Consider the following 16,543-nt stretch of genomic DNA (forward strand, 5'->3'; position numbering starts at 1 on the left):
GAAAAAAGGGGGACTACAGAGGTTGCGATGGCGATGTCAACCTGGTATCACCGTGACATCAGCCGTGTGCATGCGGAGGACCTGCTCGCCCGCGCTGGGAGGGATGGGAGCTTCCTAGTGAGGGACAGTGAGTCTGTGCCTGGAGCCTACGCCCTCTGTCTGCTGTGAGTAACCCCCCCCCCACGCACACACACACACACACACACACACACACACACACACACACGCTACTTTTCCAGCTGTGTGTGTATGCATGCCACGACACACCTCTTCACTCCTGTCCTCCTGCTGCATGGTAATTATCACCCTGTGATCCTCCCAGACACCCACACCTGCTCACACGACACTGTCTGCTGTCCTCGGTCAACGGAATGGGAACTAAACCCCCATTTAAAGTGCTACTTTCTCTCTGTATTAGTTAATGGATTCAGCAGCCTGTCTCTCTGTCATCTCCATCAGTCCCACTCTGAGCAGTGCCAGCGGGCAGCAGGGAGAGGGCTGTGGTTCAGAGAGCCAGAGGCCAGAGCCTGCTACTACTCTCACTCTCAGTACAACAGACCCAGGGCCCAGGGGCGGTCAGGCTGCTCTGTCCGAACACAGCCCAGCTTGGCCAGTCTAACCCTGGCTGAAGGCTCCTTGTCCCCCCCCCCCCTCCCCAGCGTCTTCCCTGGGGCCCTGGAAGAGGGCGGGAGCTCCAGTGACCGCACGGCTCTCTGTGCTCAGCGGCCCGAGCCAGACACATTCCTGAAAGCTGAGCCCTGCTGCTCACGCTGCTCCCTCTCTCACTCTCCTCTGCTGTCTCATTCTCTCTTCCACTTTCTGTCTCCTATTCTGTCGTTGTTGTATTCACCTTCCTTCTCTTGTCCATTTCTGTGTTCTGTCATGTCTCTGTCTCCCACACTGTCTATCTCACCCCAGGGGAGGCTGGTGGAGGCAGAAAACGGAGGACAGGCTCATTGTAATGCATGGAATGCATACACACGTGTTTGATACCCTTCTTCATTCCATTCCATACGATACAATGAGCCTGTCCTCCGATTTCTACCTCCACCAGCCTCCGTTGCCTGTCAAATACAAGTAGAAAAGTAGACTTGAATCCATGTGATTTTTTTTTATATCAAGGATCATGAAGGCCAAGCCATTCACCTTGGAGGGTGTCTGTCTATCTTTATAGAGATAAAAAGAAATGTCAGCAGGCATTTCTTATAAGCTAGAAAATGATGTTTCTTTTATGTGCTTATCATCAAATGTGTGGGGAGCAGTGTTGGGGAAGCTGCTCTGAGAACGACCTCTGAGGTGATGCGGTCCCGTGCCCTCAGTGTTGGGGAAGCTGCTCTGAGAACGACCTCTGAGGTGATGCGGTCCCGTGTGAACGACCTCTGAGGTGATGCGGTCCCGTGCCCTCAGTGGGCCGTGGAGCTGCTAAAATAAAGGTCTGAGGTGATGCGGTCCCGTGCCCTCTGAGGTGATGCGGTCCCGTGCCCTCTGAGGTGATGCGGTCCCGTGCCCTCTGAGGTGATGCGGTCCCGTGCCCTCTGAGGTGATGCGGTCCCGTGCCCTCAGTGGGCCGTGGAGCTGCTAAGATAAAGGTCTGAGGTGATGCGGTCCCGTGCCCTCTGAGGTGATGCGGTCCCGTGCCCTCTGAGGTGATGCGGTCCCGTGCCCTCAGCGGGCCGTGGAGCTGCTAAGATAAAGGTCTGAGGTGATGCGGTCCCGTGCCCTCTGAGGTGATGCGGTCCCGTGCCCTCTGAGGTGATGCGGTCCCGTGCCCTCTGAGGTGATGCGGTCCCGTGCCCTCTGAGGTGATGCGGTCCCGTGCCCTCTGAGGTGATGCGGTCCCGTGCCCTCAGTGGGCCGTGGAGCTGCTAAGATAAAGGTCTGAGGTGATGCGGTCCCGTGCCCTCTGAGGTGATGCGGTCCCGTGCCCTCTGAGGTGATGCGGTCCCGTGCCCTCAGCGGGCCGTGGAGCTGCTAAGATAAAGGTCTGAGGTGATGCGGTCCCGTGCCCTCTGAGGTGATGCGGTCCCGTGCCCTCTGAGGTGATGCGGTCCCGTGCCCTCTGAGGTGATGCGGTCCCGTGCCCTCTGAGGTGATGCGGTCCCGTGCCCTCAGTGGGCCGTGGAGCTGCTAAAATAAAGGTCTAAATGAGTCACATGAGCCACAAAGAAAGTGAAATCATTGGCGTCTAGTTTCGTACGTTACAATATCTTTCACACATCTGTTCCTTATTTCTCTGCAGCATTTAAGACAGTTCAGCCTTTGAATGTTACCCCTGCTCAGAAGTTTCAATGTGCTGTTCTGCCTTTGAATGTTACCCCTGCTCAGAAGTTTCAATGTGCTGTTCTGCTCTTGGTACATTTTAATAGTCGTTTTATTTTCATTTTTTTTAGGTTCCAACGTCACGTTCACACATATCGTATCCTCCCTGACGCCGACGGCCTTCTAGCTGTTCAGGTGAGCAACCACCACAGCGGGGGAGGCTGGTGGAGGTAGAAATCAGAGGACGGGCTCATTGTAGTGCATGGTACGGAGTAAGGAATGGTATAAAACACCAGGCATTGCAAAGAGCCCGTCCTCCGATTTCTACCTCCACCAGCCTCCCCTGCCTTACATACACAGTACCTGTTAATGATGAATAAGAACATACTGTACGAGCACAACAACCTTGTTTACAGGAACCACAAAGTAGACAGAATGGATGGACTGTAGCTGTTGTTATCGTTACTATAAGAAAAACAGACTTTTGTTATTGCCCGTTGCAAGGGAAACAGGAAGGGTCTTGTGTTCACATACTGTGCTCATTCTGTTACAACTGCAACGGGGTTGTTGTTTGAATGGCATCTCCACCATGTGGCCACATGCTTGGAGGATGACCTCAGCAGCACAGAGGGGAAATTATGTGTGTGTCTCACAGATTCCTGCACTGCCCACGCACTGGGTCATTGACTAGTGCACCAGGGGGGTGGGTCTGTTTGTCCGTTGTGGGTCTGTGTGTGTGTGTGCATGTGTGTGTGTGTGTGTGTGTGTGTATCTGTGTGTGTGTGTGTGTGTGTGTGTGTGTGTGTGTGTGCGTGTGTGTGTGTGCGTGTGTGTGTGTGTGTCTGCGGGGGTGGGTTTGTTTGTCCGGTGTGTGCGTGCGTGTGCGTGTGTGCGTGTGTGTGTGTGTATGTGTGTGTATGTGCGGGCTGGGTTTGTTTGTCCAGTGTATGTGTGTGTGTGTGTGTGTGTGTGAGTGTGTTTTAGACACAATGTCTATAAGAGGCTCAGTCCCTGGTCCTAATTATCAAGACCTAATTAAAAACACAATAACAAAAATGTTTAAGAGGCAGCACGCAAACACGCTTGTGTATTCCTTCACCATGTCTGTGCGCAGAACTCCAAAGGCAAGAGCTCAAAAAGGGTCTTCTCATAGTCATTTAACAAGGCTTTTACGTGGAAACACCACTAAGCCTTTTCTCAGATGACGGCTGTTCTCTTTATACTGCATCTCTCCTTGCTTTGTTTTCCACTGGACCAGTAAATGTCTTGAATAAGCAGATTGTCTCACTGACTTCACTCTTCATCATTACCACACAGGGATTGGGTGTTTGCCTTTTTAGTTTTTCTAAGAAGGCTATTTCAGAAAGAGAATGTTTTTTAGGCGAAAGCCGAGGCTATTTCTGCCACCATGTGTCCACCAGTGTCTGTCTGTCCTGCTATTTTCTTTGTAATCACTTTTCAAGAGCTCCTTGCGGAGTGAAATATAAATTGCATCTACCAATTGGAGTCCCTGGCAACTGAGTCAGGTGACCTCTGCCAAAAATGGTTTCTCTCCAACCACACAATGAAAACCAAAGTTTCTAAAATAAGACATTCATGGAAAGGGCTTATTATTACGCAGTCTTGAAGTGTGTGCTCCATGGACCCTGCATCTGAGAGTATGTGTCCGTGGCATCCTGGATCTGTTACGAGTCACAGGCATCCTCCTGTGTTTGTATGGGTTGGTCTGTTTTACTCTGGCTGGTGTGTGTGTATGTGTGTGTGTGTCTGTGTGTGTGTGTGTGTGTGTGTGTGTGTGTGTGTGTGTGTGTGTGTGTGTGCGTGCGCGTGCGTGTGTCTGTGTCTGTGTCTGTTTGTACTGTATGTATGCACAGGATATATCTGAGGTAAGTGTTTGAGTGTTATTAGAGTGTATGTGTTTGTGGGTGTGTGTGTGTGTGTGTGTGTGTGTGTGTGTGTGTGTGAGGTAGGTGTTTGAGTGTTATTAGAGTGTGTGTGTTTGTGGGTGTGTTGGGTGGACTCAGACGGGCACGGCCCAAAGAGGCCTGGGTAGTAAAGAGTTGGAACACACTGACTCATTGCAAACTAAGCTTGGCAGTGACGTCCTCTCCTGTGGGAATAGCAGGGTTTTCTGAACCCCACTGGGCTGTGGCTTTCATGTGGGGCTTTTTCTGTTATGCAAATGGTGGCAAGCGCCTTCTGTTAAGCACTACAAGGGGAAAGAGGACCTGCATCTGTAGGCTACAGATAGAAGGAACCCCAGAGATATTCAGTCACATTCAAAAAGTTCACCACCACCCTTTTGTGTTTGTAGAAAACACATTCAACAACATTCAGACAGCATGCTGAGGCTGAACATAATTCTTGGGATTTTTAATTCTGGGAATTGTGCTGCTCTGACGTGTGTTGTGTGTGTTCCATACTGTATGAGTCTTCCCATTTTTATGGTCTACTGTATATGCCCTTTCTGGTGAATGTTTTGTAACCACAGCCTGTGTGTGTGTGTGTGTGTGTGTGTGTGTGTGTGTGTGTGTGTGTGTGTGTGTGTGTCTGTGTCTGTGTCTGTGTCTGTGTCTGTGTCTGTGTCTGTGTCTGTGTGCGTGCATGCGTGCGTGCGTGCGTGCGTGCGTGCGTGTGTGTGTGCGTGCATGTGTGTGTGTGTCTGTATGCATGTACACATGTTTATGTGATATGACTGTATGTGTTTCCCCATAGACGACTCAGGGGGTGCAGGTGAACTGTTTCCGTACCCTGGGGGACCTGGTGTTGGGGTACCAGCACCCCCATAAGGGTCTGGTCACGCCCCTGCTGTACCCCGTGGGTCGGGACATCGAGCCCGGGGATGAGAGCTCAGGTGGGACCACACATCACATCACATCACATCACACATCAAACACATCACAGCTCCAACATCCATGTACGACAATGGTTACTGCCTGCCACTGCACGGACAATAAAGGAGAACATTTAAGAGAAAATGAACGGAATATTGCATTGAAATAATGCAAGCCTGCATACTGTGCTACAGCTTAAGCCTTGTGTGCTGGAGAGAGGCAGTTGTACCAAAGACATGTTCTGGCCTTGCTGTACGCAGACGGTGATGAAGAGAAGCCTTCGTGGAGTCCCAGCCCCCCTGCTCCACCCCCAGTCCCTACAGCGCCCCCTACAGGACCCCCGGCCACGCCGGCCCCCCATCTCCTCTTCCTCCACAGGTTACAGGAACTCAACACACCCAGGTACAGCCAGCCAGCGGTACAGTGGTACAGCCAGCCACACCGATAAATGACTCCTGTTCTCATCCTCCTATAGGTGCAGTACACAGAGACAGCACATTGAATAATCATTGTTCTTATAATTCTATAAGTTCTTACTATTGTCCTGAGTAATTCCGATACTGCTAAAAAATCTGCCAGGTATATCTGATCCTGGATCGCAAAGGCGAATCCCCGATCATTCTGATTTAGAGGAAGACCTTTGAAACACTGGGCTCTGGTCTTGCAGCGTGGCGTGTGAGGTGGTTGGGCTGCTCAGTGAGTACCTGCACAGCGAGCTGCCTCTGGATATGGAGGGTCTCCGCAGGGGAGCGACCGGGCTGCATCTCCTCCGCCGCACCCTGGGCACCGCCTGCCATGGTCTCAACAGGTGGGTCACCCTCAGCTGCTACTGCTGTTACTGCTGCTCCAGATGGACGGTTAAGGCTTGGTGGAGACTGTCATGGATTTGTGTTGTTGCTCATCCCGAAGAGAAAGTTGAAGTGAATCTCTGATCCACAGTGAGATTGATCTGACCTTGTCCAGCCTAGAGACTCTGGCCAAAGTGTTTGACCATCCCACCTGCCCTTTGACTTGCGCCAAGACACAGGTACTGTACGACCCGTCTGTACCAGGCCATCCCAAATCTATGTTTCCTAAACCATTTAGGGATCCACAAACCAAGAGGGCATACATGTAATGAAAATCTGCTTTACGTCGCCCTCTAGTGCACTCCAGGAGAAAAGTGATTTGCAGGATGTGTCCTTGTTAAAACACATGCTGAGTTGGCTGTGCCATGTGCTCCTAGTGATGATTACTGTAATGTCTATGGATTTGAGCTGGAGATTGAACATTTCTATCCATCCTACATTGTGTCCATGTAGTCTCCTGCTGCATGCGTCCACTCATCCTTCCACCTCCTCTTCCTTCAGAATGTAGGCAGGGGTCCGGAGGTGGAGCTGGACAACCTGCTGTGTAAGATCTCTGCCCTAGTCAGCCTGCTCTCCTCCCTGGAGAAAAGGGTTTGTACACAGTCCCACACCATACACACTCTACACATACAACAATGGCGTCATCCATCAGCCTCCCCTTCGTAACACATACAAACACCTCCAACAGCCACCTCTCAAATCAGTCTTGTCTCTATTAACAGAAATCTTGGGGATTTATAATATACGTGTATTAAACAGGACAAGCCACATGGCACAATTGAGGTGGCTAATGACAAGGATATGTTTTATTGGGTAGTTGTGGTGGGTAAGCTCTCTGCGTCCTCTCTGTGCAGGTGCTGAAAGCTCTTCAAGATGCTGTGACCAATCACAATTTGGCTGTGCAGCCTGCCCCTCCTCCCCCTGAGCCCGCCCCTGCTCCGGTAGCCAAAAGCCACGCCAGGCCCATACCTGTCCACTCCTTTCAGGTGAGCCAGGGGGAGATGAGTCACGTCATCTTTGGGGTTATTCATCTCTAGAGGCTATTAGAATGTGATGCCCTCTGTGTGTTCACCATTGTGTCTGTGTGGCCAGGTAAAGATGGTGCGTTATGGCAGACAGACGGTGTCGGTGGATGTGGACACAGGAGTGCTGCTCTTTGACAGGAAGGCTGGGTCATTTGGTGTGGAGACGGTCTCTCATGACAGGAGTAAGAGACCGCAGTTATCAAACACTACTTGGGCTTATGATTCACCTCTACTTCTCATTTACTGTTAGGGTATGTTTCCCTACAGTATGTGTACTATAAATGCCTGGTGTGTGTGTGTGTGTGTGTGTGTGTGTGTGTGTGTGTGTGTGTGTCTGTGTCTGTGTCTTTGTCTGTGTGCGTGCGTGCGTGTCAGTTCTGCAGCTGGTCAAGTTCCAGAGCAGTCCAGCCAAGCTGCGCATGGTGGTGGACAGCCACCACAACACCCCACGAGAGCTGATGTTTGAGAGTGCCCGGGTAAGACATAGTCACATGGACAGAGGTCAAAGCCTGAGCATCATCACACTCTCTGTTACACAGAGGGCTATTCATTGAGCTGTTCACGTTGTGCCATTGAATGTCATTGTTTCATACTTGTACTTTTCCATTGAGTGAGAAGGGTGAGAGTGAGGGTGATTCTTCCTTCTCCCCCCAGAAACGGGAGGCCTTCTGCCAGCTAATACAGTTGATGAAGACCAGATACTCCCAGCTGAGTGAACCTGACGTTCTCTCTGTGTTTGTGGGCTCCTGGAACATGGGTAACACATCAGTGATTCACTGTCTCACTAATATATTAGTGACGGGGGGTAAATGTTAAGAGTTGTAACATGTGATTATTACAATGTTATAATCAAGACCTTAAAAGTCTTGATTATAACATTGTAATAATAACAAATAATAATAACAAATCTGGAAAAAGTTACCACCGGTTTGACCCCCCACTGAATTGTCTTAAACCTGTCTGTCTGTGTCCGTGTGTGTGTGGGTGTGTGTGTGTGTGTGTGTGTGTCTGTGTCCGTGTGTGTGTGGGTGTGTGTGTGTGTGTGTGTCCGTGTGCGTGTGTGTGTGTGTCCAGGTGGCTCCCCTCCCCCTCGTAGCCTGCAGTCATGGGTAACGTGTTGTGGTTTGGGACGCACCCCAGATGATTCCACCGCGCTGCTCCCTCATGACATCTACGCCCTGGGTACTCAGGAGAACCCTCAGGGCGAGAGGGAGTGGACCGAACATGTCAAGGCGACCCTACGCAACTACACTCACATTGAATACAAACAGGTAGGGCTCCTGCTCCTCCCTCTCTCCACCTCTCTCTCTCTTGGTCATTTTCTCCTGGCTCTGGGAACGCTAACCACTGTATTGTATCTTCGACTGCTCCCCTAATCATGCTGGTAAATTGTACTCTGTACATTTGTCCTGCAGGTGGCAGTGCAGTCCCTATGGAACATGAGGCTGGCAGTGTTTGTGAAGCCGGAGCATGAGAGCCGTGTCAGCCGTGTGAACACAGCCAGTGTGAAGACGGGCCTGGGGAACACACTGGGTATGGTGCCCCCTACGGAAGACCAGTCCACAAAAACAGTCCACACTGGATCCTGATAACTCGCACACACACACACACACACACACACACACACACACACACACTGTCTCATCAGACTGTTTGCAGACTCATCTATCATACACACACACACACACACACACACACACACACACACGCACACACGCACACATACAACACTCACTGCCATAACTGCTGATAAAAATATTTCCAATTGTGTATATTTACCCTACTGCCTTACTGCCAGTATGACTACTTATACTTTATTGTTATTGACTTAGTACTGGTAATGGGCCTTATCTTATTGTGTATTGCTGTTATTATTGTGTATTGCTGATATTTATTTACTTATGTGTTATCAATGCACTGTTGAGAGGAAAGTAAGCATTTTATTGTACAGTTTACTACCTGTATCCTATCCTATGAACAAATACATGGATTCGACTTGACTGGACTTGTCATGGCTAACAGCCAAGAATGTAGGAGCTTGATTAACAGGAATGAAATATTGTAGGAGGTGTAGCATCTATTTTTCTGGTTCCAGGAAACAAGGGCGCTGTTGGGGTCTCCTTCCTCTTCAACGGAACCTCCTTCGGCTTCGTCAACTGTCACCTGACCTCTGGCAGTGAGAAAGTCCTGAGGTAATACACAGCACTGACCCATAGCTGTATGTTACTACTATATAGGTCATTTTACACAACCCTAATTCAGTGTACAGTACTGTATATGTATGTCCTTTTTACATCAGCTCTATGGGCCTATTGTGTGTAAGTGTATAGGGTGAATGTGTGTGTTAGTGTTCTCATCTGTTCTTTGTGGGTTTGTCCACCGTCAGGAGGAACCAAAACTTTGTGGACATTCTGCGGCTGTTGTCCCTGGGAGACAGGCAGCTCACTGCCTTCGATATCAGCCTGCGGTTCACACACCTCTTCTGGTGTGGAGACCTCAACTACAGACTGGACTTGGACGTACAGGTCAGACAGACAGACAGGCAGACAGACAGACAGGCAGGCAGACATACAGGCAGACAGACAGACAGACAGACAGACAGGCAGGCAGGCAGACAGGCAGACAGGCAGGCAGACAGGCAGACCGACAGACAGGCAGGTAGGCAGACAGGCAGACAGGCAGGTAGGCAGGCAGACAGACAGGCAGACAGACAGACAGACAGACAGACAGACAGACAGACAGACAGACAGACAGGCAGGCAGGCAGACAGGCAGACAGGCAGGCAGACAGGCAGACAGAAACCAATCTGAAAAAAGAACACATTGAATTAAAGCTGATAATCTCTATGTTAACCCTAGTTAACCCTAGTTAACTAATTATTTGATTTCCAATCCGAACTGAGTTGGAGTATAGAGCTAAAAGAAGGAAAAAATGCTTCCTCTTTCCAAGACTTATGGAAGGTATTTGTATTTGCTGTTTTACTCTTGTATTCTCTTTAATGGAACCCCCTCCTCTTCTGACTCTCTGTTCCCCAGGATATTCTGAAGCATGTGTCCAAGCGGGAGTTTGATGAGCTTATGTGTGCAGACCAGCTGACTCGCGAGCGACACAAGAGGAAGGCCTTCCTCAATTTCAGTGAGTAGAATCCTACTGCTCCTCATCTTGCCCTCCAGGTGATGACTAGGTCTTTGTTGGAAACTATCTCCTTAATTTTCCCCTTGATTTTTTATTATTTCTCTGAATCCTTCCCTACCTCTCTCTCTCTCCCTCTCTCTCTCTCTCTCTCTCCCTCTCTCTCTCTCCCTCTCTCCCTCTCTCTCTCTCCCTCTCTCCCTCTCTCTCTCCCCCTCTCTCTCTCTCTCTCTCTCCCTCTCTCTCCCTCTCTCCCTCTCCCTCTCTCCCTCTCTCTCTCCCTCTCTCCCTCTCTCTCTCTCCCTCTCACTCGCTCTCCATTTCTCTGTCTTTGTCTCTCCATTTCTCTCTTTTTGTCCTGGTTAAGAGGAGGAGAAGATTGCGTTCCCACCCACTTACCGGTACGAGCGGGGGTCCAGGGACTGCTACCTGTGGCAGAAGTATAAGACCTCTGGGGTGAGTCAGTCCGTCTCCCAGACCTTCCTCTGAGGAGGCCTGAGAAGGGTAACAAATACAGTACTTGTTTGCTGTGTACAAATCAGGGTGTGGTTTGAATGACATTCTGGCAAGTCCAACAATATGATGATGATATGATGATGTCATCCACACTCATTCTTACTTGTGAGCCTTTAAAAGCAGGCTTTTGCAACCATGCCCCCCCCAAACACTCTGAATATAGGCCCATACCTCATTCCTGCAGTTATTTCTGGATGCAACCCAATCATCTTTATGGTGGGGTCATTGGAGGTATGTGCTTTGAGGGCAGCTGTCACAACTTCTATAAATACGTGGTGGAGAAATACCCCACAGGTTGAAATGCCTGACAGGAGGGAGAGAGAGAGAGACCTCTCCCTCCATTACATTATTCCATGGACATGTTTCATTCTGTTCTTCTGTGTCTACAGGTGCGTGTCAATGTACCATCCTGGTGTGACCGGATCCTATGGAAGTCCTACCCAGAGACACATATCACTTGTGCTTCCTATGGTGGGTTTAGGACATCTTTACACGGTCATAACATTATCCTCAGACATGACTTCTAGCAAAGCACGCTCATTTCAACGTATCATTCCCTGTGGTGTTCTCAAATTAGACATTTGTGGGCTTTTCTTTCATTGTTTTACTGTAAAATGCAGGCGGCCGTGTTAAGGTATGATGGTAGCCTCCCACGTACTGGTCTGTGGACCTCAAACACACAAAGTCATTTCCTCACCACGGCTGGCGCTTTAAAATACCCTCAGAAAATCCACTTACGACTACAAAACTGTGCTGGAGCCATCAGTGATTACTACAATTTATGTGTAGCATTATGCCATAGATATGTTTATCATGGTACGATGATATATTATCATGGTACGTTATAATGGCATGCAGTGCTTCAGTAAACCCTGATGACATGACAATGAACATAGTCCCAAACCTACATGTAAGCCCTTTTGATGCTGATATGGACATGGCTGTATCATTATGACTGAGACAGATCTCTGTCTCACCAGGTTGCACAGATGACATCTTCAGCAGTGACCACTCTCCTGTTTTCGCCACATTCCATGTAGGAGTGACATCACAGTTCATCTCAAAAACAGGTGAGATCACTGCAGCTGTGTGGGGCGCACACATACAGTATACACATGGCATTCAATATAACTAGCCATGCTTGTTTAACTGACCGGTATCACCCCTGTGTTTCAAACAGACCCAAGCTCGAGCATGGAGAGGGCCTGGATAGAGTTGGAAGGCATTGAGGCCATTGTGAAGACAGCCAGCAAAGCCAAGTTCTTCATTGAGTTTCACTCTTCCTGCCTTGAAGGTCATAAGCCACTGAGTCACTTATTTTCACTCGCATGTTCATCTGAAGTACTATGAGGGCAATCTCATGATGTGACTCATAAAGAACTTGAAGTGACATGTAGTATCCTTCTGTGCAGAGATCCGCCGATCCAGTGAAAATGATGCCCAGAGCTGTGATGTGCCTGGGTTTCTCAAACTGGGCTGGGCTTCCAAGCAGTTGCCTAAGGTAGAGACATCAATATGGAGCTGTTTGACAAGCCTCATACCGCGGACAATCTGTTTCTAACCTGTGTTTATGTGTGTGTGTCTACGTCTCCTAGCTTCTCCCCATCATCTCCGACATGGAGTATCTTCAGGATCAGCATATTTTGCTCTCCGTCAAGTCATGTGATGGGTTTGAGTCATACGGTTGGTCATTTGCCCCTCCCTTCCTGTTTATAACTGCCGCCATTCGTAACTTCCCCTCCCTGTGGTCATCTTATCGATCAACACCCTTCGGCCTCTCTGTCATCCCTCGCAGGTGAGTGCTGTGTGGCACTGCGCTCCCTCATTGGTGCGTCAGAGCAGTTCGAGACGTTCCTGACCCACCGGGGGGAGGAGATGGGCTCCATCCGAGGGCGGGTCAGGGTCCACATACCCAAGGACAGACGAGGAATCCGGGAGAAGATCTACGGTGGGTCAGCCAGCCCTTCCGCTGCCACCGTCTGGTCTGCCCGGGCCTGCCACCCTTGCCGTCCTCTTCTCTCCTGCCTTTGCTCACACTGACACTATCGCTTCCTGCTGGGCTTCCACTGTGACTGTTAATATGCCTGCTGGCTCCTCTGTGTGTGTCCCATTGCTTCCTCTATTCGGTTCCTCAACGGTCCAAGGCTTGGCTTGCTCCCTCTCTGGTATCTGCTGTCGCTTCCTCTTTTGCCTCCTGACTGACTGAACCCTGACCAGATGCATCCTGAGCCACCCACAGGACACAGAGTAGGAGTGTGTGCCCTTCAGGTCAGGCTCCCCACGTCAGGCCATACCAACACACAAACACCGCTAACACACCCCAGGCTGGCCTTTAACCCCAGACAACACAGACACTTTGGAGAAGTTGTGTTTAAAAAAAACTACAACAAAAAAAAATGTTGACCAGTCAGCATCCTTTCTCTTCCTATTTCAGAATGGTTCTGCTTTGAGAAGGATGAGAGGGGTCTGGTGAGGGGACACTTGTCTCCTCAGTCCACTCGAGCCCCCATTGGCCGGTGAGAATTCCTTGGAATACATGACACTCATTGTGAAACGATCTCAGGTGTCAGTAGAATATGATTTAGGAATGTGGTTAGTAATGTGGTTTAGTTTCAGTTTGATATCTAGACTTCATCTGTGTGTCTATTACAGATCTTCACCAACTCCTCCCAAGCCGGCACCGAGCAGTTACACTAACCCTGCCTACTTCATATTTGAGGGCGTGTCTGTTCTGCGGAGGGTAGAGGAGTCCCCGCCCCCTAGCAGGGACCCTCAGGTGGTCTGGGCTGGCGATGCGGCGCTGCAGCTCCCCAAACTCTCAGGGGGGCGTGGCTACAACAGAAAGTCCCCTCGCAGGTCAGACTTCACTGAAATCGAGATCCCAGCCATCCTGCCCCATTACCCCTCCACCAATAACCTTCATCCACCCCAGACTAACTCCTCCTATCAGCTCTTCCCAGCCAAAGAACCCTCCCCCATCCCCCCGGCCCAAAGCAGCAGTACTTCTCACTACCAGGAACAGCCTTTACCAACAAGAGCGGGCAAAAACAGGGCTGTCCAGGACTCCATCCTACCCGCAAAGAACCTGAGGACAAAGTACATGAACCACTCCTCCATCATAAGGGAGACACCCAGGAGAGAGCAGCCCAGGCTGCACCAGGACCTGACCAGCCCCGTACGGAGCAGCAAACCTCCATCTCTCTACCCCTATGTGTCCACACACGTGTCCCACTGCCAGGCCTCCGTCCCCTGGGTGATGGAGCAGCAGACTGGGCCCTTAGGGGACCACTCCCTCACAGCTCTGCAGATCGCCAAGTCCCTCAGTGAGGTGGACTTCTTTCCCACGGACCACAGGGGCCCACCCAGCCAGAGGTCAGCCCAGAGGAGTGACCTGGCCATGGCTGCTGAGAGGGGCTACTGCTGGGAGCAAGAGGTGGGTATAGAGGTGTACCCACCAATATGACATATGGACAGTTAGGCAGAGACTCATTTTTTTTTCCTGCCTGATGCAGGTGTCTGTCCTCTATGGGGCACCAGAGACGGTTCGGGAGCTGCTCAATACCCTCGGCCTTCAGAAGTACACTCTGGGTCTCAGTCTCAATGGCTGGGACGACCTTGACTACTTCAGGTGAGATGATAGTGGATGGAAAATAGTCAAGAATAAAGTACACTATCTTATATTCAAAACCATACCAAGCTTGAAATGTCACCATTGTCACAGAGGATATCTTTAGCTTGGTCTCAACGTGTCTGAATGTCTGAATGACTTGTGCCCTCTCCACAGCGGTATCACAGAGGAGGATCTACGTGCTGCTGGTGTGTCAAACCCTTCACATCGCCGTAGGATCCTGGAGAACCTGCCTAGGATCTGGGACTGAGACGGGCATGGGAGGACAGGGTCTCCAGTCCAGCCCATGTCAACCTGCTGACTTTGTTTGAGTGTTCAAACTGAAAACAGCAGAGACTGAATGGACATCAGGTGATAGATGACAGTTGGAGTGGACTCCAAGTCACCTCTTCAATTCTCCATCTCTTCATTTACTGTGTCAATACTGTAATAATGGATTTGCCTGTACATAAAGACACAACAGATGGTGCGAGTCCCAAAAAATTACACATCTCATTCTGATTCACTCTATTCCATTGAACTGGCTGTCTCAAGCTGAGAGATGTGTATTGAAGCCACAATTAAACAGATTTATGTTCTATTAGATCCCTGTGTCCAAATATTGATCGTGTGTCTCAGAGTCAAATGAGCGTGTTGTAACCCGGCCTATCAGAAGCCGGCCCTGTGTTCCAGTGTTTACCAACCATTCACACGCTTCACATCCTCCCCTGCCCTTTACACTACTCCCATCCCATTTACACTACTCTCCTGTTAGGTGGAGTTCAGGGCGAGTAAAAAACCCTCAATTTGAGCTGTGGAGTATGAAATGTATAGCTGTACATATTTACCACTACACATTTTAACATGGCCTGTAAAGTTGGTGTAATGACTTCTCTGTGTTTATTCTCTGACATTATTATTGTCTTGCCACTTAATCGATGCCTCTGTCAACTGTGCCACTTTGGTTTTTTTTTATTGCCTTTTACAGTTGAAATGCAGAAAAACCTGTTGACTGTTGACTCAGCAACCCAAGTGTCTGCTCTTGGAGATCACTGCTGTGTGGCGATACGGGATGTAACACCTACGCCTTTGGTTCCAGTTCTGTGCCAGCATTTATGTTTCTCTATACTGTGCATAGCTGATCATTTTTCACTTGGGCTGTAGATATGCATCTATCTTGGTACTTTATTGGTTCCTGTAAGGTTGTTAAATGAAGATCATAAGTATTTGCATTACCATTGTTGAATAAGACGGCACGCCATGTGAACTAAACTGTACATATTTGTCAGGAAAGGTTAGGTTGTGTAAAAATGATTAGATTCTGCAGTGGGAGGTTTGATATCCCAGATTGTGTCATTTTGTTGGTTTTGTCTTCATATAAAACTATAAAACACCAAGTGGGTTCTTCCTCTCTTTATGATAGACACATTGCAGGCACAAACATGCAATAGTGGAAAAACAAATATTTTATCTGCCAAGAACACTTATCAGGGATATTACACAATACAGTCCAGGAGCTTCTCCCATTGTGGGAAACTCCTTTATGTGTGGGAAACACATAGAATGATCTATTACACCTGATTGGTAAAAACATCAGTACAAACATGTCAGTTATTTACTCAAATACAATTGACTGGCTGCCATCGCTCACTCTAGTTTGAAGGACCTTCCTGGTCACGCTTTACGGTAGACTGAGTTGCCGCTATGCCTGTGTAATAACTCTGTAATTACTAATGTAACAACGTTGTATTATCATGTTGTTATACAGTATATTAGTAACAGCTTTGTAATTCCATGGTCAAGGAGTTGACACGTGTTCCACAATTGGAATAATACAATGTTGTTACTCTACACAAGTAAAGTGTGTGACACATTACTTCCCAGTTTTGCTTTAGTCACAACATTTAAACAGGGTAAGATCAAAAAAGCAAGGAGGACCAAGGCACTCTTCATAAAATTAAAACGCCTTTATTATTGTGGCATATTTAATAGAACAAACACAATAACAACGTTTTGGCATGGCCTTCGCCAGGGAGTACTAATAATCCTCTAACATGTGTTATATTTGCTAAGTGGCTTCAGCAGGATTTGGACTTTGAATTTTTCTTGTGTTTGATTTCGAATTTTTCTTGTGTTTGGTGTGTGTGTGTGTGTGTGTGTGTGTGTGTGTGTGTGTGTTTGTGACCTTCTATAGTGTCCTCTGTGGTACTAGTTACTCATTAGCACATGAATCAACACATCCTTATGTGCTTCCTGACAGCAGGTATGTGTCAGTGACCGCAAAAACAAACATGAAGGACACTGATGGACGGGTCTTTCCTG

At 48.9% G+C, this 16,543-nt stretch overlaps 1 protein-coding gene across 1 annotated transcript; it reads left to right on the top strand.

The window, feature by feature from the left end:
* Positions 1-27: 27 nt before the first annotated feature.
* Positions 28-15,609, top strand: inppl1b (inositol polyphosphate phosphatase-like 1b; the record flags this gene model as incomplete). The annotated part of the gene is made up of 27 exons (XM_083686788.1): positions 28-164; positions 2,391-2,454; positions 4,975-5,113; positions 5,354-5,495; positions 5,761-5,901; positions 6,033-6,120; positions 6,443-6,532; positions 6,796-6,927; positions 7,034-7,148; positions 7,342-7,442; positions 7,621-7,723; positions 8,041-8,237; positions 8,382-8,499; positions 9,062-9,158; positions 9,353-9,491; positions 10,002-10,101; positions 10,466-10,554; positions 11,004-11,085; positions 11,595-11,684; positions 11,795-11,908; positions 12,027-12,115; positions 12,210-12,297; positions 12,410-12,562; positions 13,049-13,130; positions 13,267-14,047; positions 14,133-14,242; positions 14,399-15,609. 27 exons carry the CDS (start codon positions 28-30, stop codon positions 14,490-14,492), a joined length of 3,675 nt encoding a protein of 1,224 aa, XP_083542914.1. The 3' UTR covers positions 14,493-15,609.
* Positions 15,610-16,543: the final 934 nt, after the last annotated feature.

The sequence above is a fragment of the Argentina silus genome, assembly GCF_951799395.1.
Source record: "Argentina silus genome assembly, chromosome: 15".
In the NCBI taxonomy this organism is placed as follows: Eukaryota; Metazoa; Chordata; class Actinopteri; order Argentiniformes; family Argentinidae; genus Argentina; species Argentina silus.